This window comes from Brassica oleracea, chromosome C4, assembly GCF_000695525.1.
Source record: "Brassica oleracea var. oleracea cultivar TO1000 chromosome C4, BOL, whole genome shotgun sequence".
NCBI lineage: Eukaryota > Viridiplantae > Streptophyta > Magnoliopsida > Brassicales > Brassicaceae > Brassica > Brassica oleracea.
Window position 1 is genome coordinate 24,107,321 of NC_027751.1, and position 7,706 is coordinate 24,115,026.

General features: G+C 37.2%; 1 protein-coding gene across 2 annotated transcripts; it reads right to left on the reverse strand.

Moving 5' to 3' along the window:
• Positions 1-646: 646 nt before the first annotated feature.
• On the reverse strand, positions 647-7,473 carry LOC106342150 (puromycin-sensitive aminopeptidase). 2 transcript variants are annotated; one of them, XM_013781004.1, is made up of 33 exons: positions 6,937-7,023; positions 6,616-6,699; positions 6,479-6,523; positions 6,239-6,370; positions 6,079-6,154; positions 5,893-5,969; positions 5,640-5,756; positions 5,494-5,568; positions 5,298-5,405; positions 4,999-5,211; positions 4,841-4,902; positions 4,702-4,729; positions 4,530-4,616; positions 4,413-4,438; positions 4,253-4,316; positions 4,086-4,166; positions 3,951-3,998; positions 3,837-3,855; positions 3,685-3,689; positions 3,571-3,582; positions 3,435-3,491; positions 3,239-3,348; positions 3,077-3,157; positions 2,810-2,978; positions 2,541-2,689; positions 2,321-2,459; positions 2,043-2,189; positions 1,853-1,934; positions 1,583-1,758; positions 1,383-1,493; positions 1,194-1,310; positions 1,035-1,106; positions 647-908 (listed from the first exon to the last, which is right to left on the reverse strand). In XM_013781004.1, the coding sequence occupies exons 1-33, from the start codon at positions 7,021-7,023 to the stop codon at positions 828-830; spliced, it is 2,937 nt and encodes a 978-aa protein (XP_013636458.1). In that variant the 3' UTR covers positions 647-827. The 2 variants fall into 2 exon arrangements, with proteins under 2 accessions (XP_013636458.1, XP_013636459.1); XM_013781005.1 differs by lacking the exon at positions 6,937-7,023 and adding an exon at positions 7,368-7,473 and having other exon boundaries at positions 828-908.
• Between the last annotated feature and the right edge of the window lie 233 nt (positions 7,474-7,706).

Consider the following 7,706-nt stretch of genomic DNA (forward strand, 5'->3'; position numbering starts at 1 on the left):
TCGGTTCAGGTAACAAAGTTGGGAACTGGCTTATCTCTGAAGTTATTTCTTCCGGTTCGGTTCTGATTTTTCGGTTAAATTTGGGTTAAAAAGTAAAAAAAAAAAACCAGAATTTTTCAGATATATATAATTTTGGTTTTCATATCAACATTTTGATAATTCAGATAATTTTAAATATTTTGGATATAAAGTATTATATTAATTTGATTTTTTGAGTATACAACTTATAAATAATATTTTAAAATTATTTGATTATTTTAAAATTAAAAGTTAATATTTATAAATATGTAAACTATATTATAAAAAAATTCAGGTACTAATTCGGTTCGGCTCTAGAGATATAGAATCCACCAACATAATTAACAGAATCCAAACCCGAACCGAACCTCGTTTTTAAGTTATATGCCCAAGCCTAGTGATAAGTATTCCTAATGTGACAAAGGTAAGACTACTGCGATTAGGAAGCCATAGCCGAGTAAGGCAAATCCACATCACGCAATCCAAATTCTCGCACTTGAGAAACAGTATAGGACGCAAATGGTTATCAGTAGATGGGTGGACGAATTCTTTCAATTTGATTAGTTTTAATAGGGAATCTTTGTTATTTAAACTAATTAGCTTAGCTCAATATAAAACAAAAACATCGTTGGAAACAAAGGTCATAGCATAAAAATGAAAAACAGAAAGTTCAGGGTCGGTTTATATTATAGTGCATGCGTTTAAATGTAAAACTCATAAGCAGAAAATGATAATTTAGAGCTAGTTTCAGTAACTAAATAGTTACGAGTAGAATTGTCTTTTAAAAGGATTGATTCGTGATAGGTCTCTCAAGCAGCCAAACTCTTGGATGCAATCTCAAAGACATTTTCGGATAATCCATTAGCTGACATTATCATCTCCAACTGTGCCTGTAAACGTAAACAGAACCCCTTCATTTATCTAAACATCTTCTATTAGATTATAAAACCAACAAAATGCTAATGGCTTTGTCTTTGAGAAAAAAAAAAAAGATAAAGACTGGTTCTAGCAGTTACCTTGGCCAGAGCTTGTCGGGTTTCATCATAGCGCTTCCACCTTGAAAACGCAGATACCATACGAGAAGCAACCTAGACTCGGACCAAATAAAACGCAAGTCATTAAGGTTCGTCAAGATAATTACGAAGGGTAACCCAAAGTTAATTTGGGAATCAAACCTGAGGATTGATTTTGTCTAACTGGACAACAATGTCACCCAAGAACTTGTAACCTGATCCATCTTTTGCATGGAAATTCACTGGAGATCCGCAGAACCCTCCAATAAGCGAGTACACCTGAATGATCGTAAGCATAGAGCTGAGAAAGAAAGTTGTAAAACTGAAAGAGAGTTTTGAGAATTCGCTTGCCTTGTTTGGATTGCGCAGATCAAAAGCTGGGTGATCCAAAAGCTTCTTGACATTCTCCACATTCCCGGGAATGTCGGATGATGCTTGAAGGAGGAACCACTTATTAACAACCTGAGATCAGCAGCCAGATAAATCTCTCAGTATAGCATATTTTAAACATGGAGGCAGAGGGAAATAACGTGTGGCATTAAGATCCATACCAAGTAATCGCCCTGCCACTTGTTATAGAAGTCAGCAAGGACCTCGTCACGGGTTTTACCGGGCTTTTGTGCCAGAGCTGCCAATGCAGCAATTTGGTCTGTCAAATTGGTCACCGACTTATATTCACCCAATGCAAGTTCCACATATGCTGGATCCTCGAGGGATGCAAGATAAGCTGGAATTATTTAAACAATGCAAAACAAAATGAAGTTAGTGACTTGAGCAAAAAGAAAATCGTTTCTTTAAAGAATGACTCAGCAAATGCAAACCTAGAGCTGTGTTCTTCAAAGCACGCCTCGCCATGTTTGGGTGGTCAAAGACATAAGCTTCTGAGCTCCTATTGTTCTCAACCTGCACAAAAAAAAACAACGATTGAAAAGTTTCTATCAGTAAGCAGCAGATTCAAAAAGACAGGACTTCAATGTGTACGATTCTCTATGTAGAGAGGAGAAGACGTACAATCTTTAGAAGCTCAGCTTTAAGTTCAGATGCAAGCTGCTTTCTAACAAACTTTCTAACAGCATGGACAGCATCAGGATCAGCCACAGCCATCATATCCATAATCTCTCCCTCCCCAGGCAATGTTATTGCCTTGGCGATAAATTCCTATACAATACCATAGATTAAGAAAAAAGAACACAAACTCGTAACATGCTTCTTTGTTTGATTATGAGGTAGATAAGAGAATGTAGAGCCTTTCGTTCAAAAAAAAAAGAAGGGAGAATGTAGAGCCATACCTTGTCCAAGCTTGTGTCAGAAAGCACGCTACCGAGACCTTGAATGAATTTTGGGTTTAGAACCAATGGTTTGTTTTGTTGGAAATCAGAAACTAAGTTCAGCATGAGCTTCCTTGCAAGAACTTGACCTGCCTCCCACCTTAAAATACAGAGGACAAAAATGAATGATCGAAATGCGCCAAGAGCACAAAGAATTAGTATGTTGTGGGGAGGCACATACCGGTTGAATTCATCTGAATCATGGGCTAGGAGGAAGAAGAGATCATCATCAGAGAGATCAGTCTCAACACGAACTGGGGCACTGAATCCTCTAAATAGAGACGGAACAGGTTTTTCGGATATATCAGAGAACACGAACTCTTCTTCTTTCTGTACGTTGGCAAAACAAAAGGTAAGTAAACAAATTTTGAAAACACTGGATGTGGTAGACTTCATACATTAAAAAATGTCACATAACGTATTGGTTTAAAGAAGGAACTCTTGACTGACCTTAGTCACTCGAAGTATAGTGCTGCTGCTTGAAATGGTCTGAAGTGTACCATCATGACAAACAGAGGAGAGTGTAATGTCTTTTCCACTTGAGTCCAGAAGACCAACAACCACTGGAATAAATGTTGGTTCTTTTGTTGGCTGGCCTGGAGTTGGGGGTATCTCCTGACTGGAAAAGTTTGACAACAAATTCAATTTCAAAGGCAGGGCATTAGGTTTGGTATAAGGTCATTTGGCAAAATAGATTAGACATGATAAGAACAGAACCTGAATTTCAAAGAGAAGGTACGGGCTTCAGCATTGTAAGAGGATGCCACTTTGACGACTGGCGTTCCAGCTTGAGAGTACCTAATATATTACCATTGTACATCCTTACTAATATGAAAACAAAACCTTCACAAGACATTACACAATAGAAATATGACTTACCATTGCAAGAAATTAGCAAAATCTGCATTGTTTGCATCACGCATTGCAGCAAAGAAGTCTTCACAGGTCACAGCTTGCTCATCATGTCTTTCAAAATAGAGATCAATGCCCTGTTAGAAATATTCACACACGGAGGTGAGCGGAAGGAACACGAAATAAGGACACACAAATTAAAAAAAGAGTATTGGAACACAACCTTTCGGAAACCCTCACTTCCTAGTAGAGTTTTGTACATCCTCACAACCTCAGCACCCTAAGAAAAGATTATACAGTCAATTAAGGTTCTGTTGCTTACTGGATATAACAGCAACATTCTTATCAAAGATCCAAACCTTTTCATAAACCTGAAAGACAACAAAAAAACAAATCATAGGGTTAGAATCAATATATAAGGGATTGATAGGAAATGAAACTACATATGGAAAAGAAAATCTTAGATTCCCTACCGTCACTGGTAAAGCAGGGTGATGGCCAGACACGTATCAAAGTTTGGAACAGTTACAAAAACACAAGCACGTTAGATTGGAACACAATACTGAGAGTAACAAAATGAAATCGTATAAAAGAATCCCAGACTTCCTAGCGAACAGAAACTTGCCTGTGTAAAAGTTGTCCATCTGCCAGAGAAAGATAAAGAACCATGTTTATCAACTACAAACGTAACAAGTACATCATAATTTTCGAGGCAAGATAAGTAACAAGAGTCTCTAACCTTGATGTATGAATGTGGGCGAACAGGATGTGCCATCGGACCAGCATCCTGGAAAATTAAACAACAGAGGATTTGGCTTGGAAAAATAATGGAACAAGCCCATGTAGTGGCCTAAAGGAGTACAAGACTACGTACCTGCGGGAATTGATAGATCCTGAGCTTTGAAACATCAGCAATGCGCTTTACAGTACGGCTTCCCATGTCAGATGAAAACTCCTGTAGAGATTTTGAGAAGAATAATCATTAGCTAGAGAGAAATTTACAACACACATCTTCAATATAATGAAGGATAATATACGTACCTGGTCACGGAAGACAGTAAGACCTTCCTTTAGACTGAGTTGGAACCAGTCACGGCATGTCACCCTATCATCACAAATAGAGTTTTAGTCATAAAGCAGACCGCATAATAACAAGCAAGAATCAATCACTTGTAATACAGAGAGGATAGATGAGGCTGACCTGTTGCCTGTCCAATTGTGGAAGTACTGCACAGAAAGCAATGAAAGACAAGTTTATTAAAAACTAATCATACACAAGATACGATTTCAGTAAACGACATAATGTACAATTACATACTTCATGACCAATAACTCCCAAAATTGCAGCATAATCTGCATCTGTTGCAGTTTCCGGAGATGCCAGGACAAGCTTGGAATTAAAAATCTGCATGGTAGAGAGGCTCATGGATTTCCATCAAGATAGAATATCAACACAAGTACGTTATTATTATAAAGCAAAGTAGAATTACATTTAAACTTTTGTTTTCCATGGCTCCCCTGAAAATCGACCAGAAATCAATTAGATTGATTATTCTCGCCAATAAGAAAAGTAAAAGACAGAGAAGCATGAGCTCTTTAATTCCGATAAAATCCACTATTTGTTCATACATGTTAAAATCTGGAACAGCGACAATGTTAAAGAGATCCAAGTCATACTCAAGGCCAAACACCTAAAGGAAAAGGTTAACACGCAGAAGAAAAATCAGATTCAATGCCCTAACAAATACATGCAATATTTATAAAAAAAAACATTTCAAAGTACTTACATCCTCATCCCACTTCATGGCCGCCTTCAGAGAATACATGGCATGAGCAGTCTTTGGTAGATCTTCTGCAGGAGTCCAGATTTTCAGAGATACCTCCCTACCGGAGCGCGTGGTGAATGTATCATCTCTGCTCGCTAGCTGTCCAGCCACCAGAGCAAATAGATAGCATGGCTTCTTGAATGGATCCTCCCATAAGGCAAAGTGCCGACCTCCCTAAATTTCAGCGAAGAGACATGTGTTCAGTCAAGACAAAGATGAGAGGACATTTATTCCCAAAAAAGCCTCACTACTTTGCTAACCTCTATGTCTCCTTGAGAAATGAGGTTTCCATTGGACAACAGTACAGGATAAAGTGACTTGTCAGCTTCAACACGACAGGTGTACTTCGCCATAATATCAGGACGGTCCTAATCATTGCATATTAAAAAACACTATGTAAGAACATCAAGTATACTTTCTCAACAAGGGTTATCTTCTATAGAAGTGGCAACCAACCTGGTAAAAGGTGATTTTCCGGAAACCCTCTGCTTCACATTGTGTGCAAAAGTTCCCAGACGACTTGTAGAGCCCCTAACAGAATAAACTTAAAAGGTTAAAATTGTTCTGGTAACAGAAAGAAAAAAAATGTAAAAGAAGTTTACATCAAGGGAAGTATTCTTGTGAGGGTATATCTCAGTATCAATTTCCAGAACAAAGGACTCCTCGGCCGGCGGTGAAGGCAGAGTGAGATGACGAGAATCCAACTGGTAATCCCCTTCCTAGTCAAAGTGAAAGAGAGACCAAGTTAACAAACAGATATATTAGAAGCTATGGAGTTGATTTTACTATATTTATTTAGAATAACGAAGTGAGCCTACAAAAATCAGTCACACGTTTAAGCTTTAAAATGGATACCTTTAGAAGCTGCCCTTCCACCTTGACAGAAAGTAGCTTCAAGTCATGCCCATCCAAGACCAAGGGAGCAGAAGATCCTGGGCAACAGAATACTTGTTCAGAATGTGATGTGAAAAAAAGAAAAAAAAAACAAGGCAAAAATTCACCATGAGTATATACATAACGCGAATCACTAGACTGTTGTACCTTTAACTCGAGGGGTAACCTTGATTGTGGAGCTGACAATTGTTTTCTCTTCACCAAGAGAGAAGCTTAGGTCCACCTAAACAAACAAACAAACTTCAGACCAGAACAATAGTGAATCTACATATACGCTCAATTTGAAGTTTAAAGAAGGGTGGCATACAGTTTCAAAATAGTAGTCAGGCTTGGTGTAGTCCTTGAGAAATATTTCCTTAGGTGCATCCATACTGGAATCTTCAAGTTTATCCGGAACTGTTTCGGTGGCAACAGAACAAATCAGCCTCCTGCTGCTTTGCTGACATATAATAAACAGAGAAAGTATTTAGATTTTGCTACAAAAATCCAGCAATTTGGGTTATAATTATCATAAGGGAAGGATAGAGAGAGGGAGAGAGAGAGTTACATCAACAGAGTGTGATAGAAACCGATTCTTGCTCAAACACGTAACCTGATACAAGGAATCAAGAGATGAAGATCATTCTCGATTTGAATTATGTTGCAGTTGAAGTAATAAAAGAAAGAAAGAAAGAAACACAAAACCTGGGAAGTAATGAGAAAGGGTGTGTATTGAGTAAGTCTCTTTGCTGAGTTACGTAACGAAAGAGAACCGCTTCTAACTGGAGCCTACAAGAGAAAAATTGAAGATAGTTAAAATACTATACGATTTAAAAGCAAACTTCCAACATATGCATAATATACGAGTGACGAAACCACAATCTTTTGTGTACATAAAAAAAAAACCCAATCATTTCCATTTAGCTTGTTCACAGTCGATCCAAAAACAAGTATATACAAGATTTTGTCTAATTTGAATACAAAATCAAACGAATAATAACAGTCAAAACAAAAGAGAGTAATCACAGGAGGAGCACGAGGGAGCAAACCCAGAAGGTTGAACCTAGAGGCCAGAGACGACGAACTTCGACAAGGAATTATCAACCGAGCCATTAAAATTAAAACAAAAACAAAAACACTCTCTAAAATGAATCTAAGCAGAACATAACAGCGGCGAACTATAAAAACCCTAGAAAACTCTCAATACAGAGAATCAAACACTTCCCAATAGATCAGATTTGGAGAGCGTTAGATGATAACTTAGGGCTATGGCCTTTATAAGCACCTTGTCTACTTAATTTATGGCCAAGGAAATTCCATATTAATTTATTTTAACCCCAAAAAATACAAAAATGGGGGAAGCAAAAAAAAAAGAAAAAAAAAGAAAAGAGAACTGATCTTGCGATTTAGACTGGTGATAACAAAATCGATGGGAGGGAAGAAGACTAGATCATTACCGAGATCCGACGATGAGATGAAAAGAGAGAACAACTCAAACAATCAGAATAAGAAGAAAAAGCTTGTAGTGCTGATCCGTATATATAACAAATAAGAAGATATTTATTCGGAAAAAAATTAAGAATTAAAATGAATACTAGAGTTTATTTTAGAGCAAATCTCCAAAATAGCCCATTTCTAAGTTTATATCACAAAAATAGCACTCAAAAACTAAAATGACCAAAATAGCACTTTTCTAAGTTTATACTTTGAAAATTTTAATTTTTTTTATTTTTCAAAATTTGAAATCTTATCTCCAAAACCTTATTTCTAAACTCTAAACCCTAAACCATAAACTC

What these genes read in the sequence shown, in the direction of transcription:
- LOC106342150 (XM_013781004.1), bottom strand. Translation starts at nt 7,023, where the DNA reads ATGGCTCGGTTGATAATTCCTTGTCGAAGTTCGTCGTCTCTGGCCTCT. An exon ending in CCTTTCTCATTACTTCCCAG is followed by an intron (nt 6,524 to 6,615) that starts GTTTTGTGTTTC and finishes TCCTTGTATCAG; the next exon opens with GTTACGTGTTTGAGCAAGAA. An exon ending in GGTTACCCCTCGAGTTAAAG is followed by an intron (nt 5,970 to 6,078) that starts GTACAACAGTCT and finishes TCTGTTGCCCAG; the next exon opens with GATCTTCTGCTCCCTTGGTC.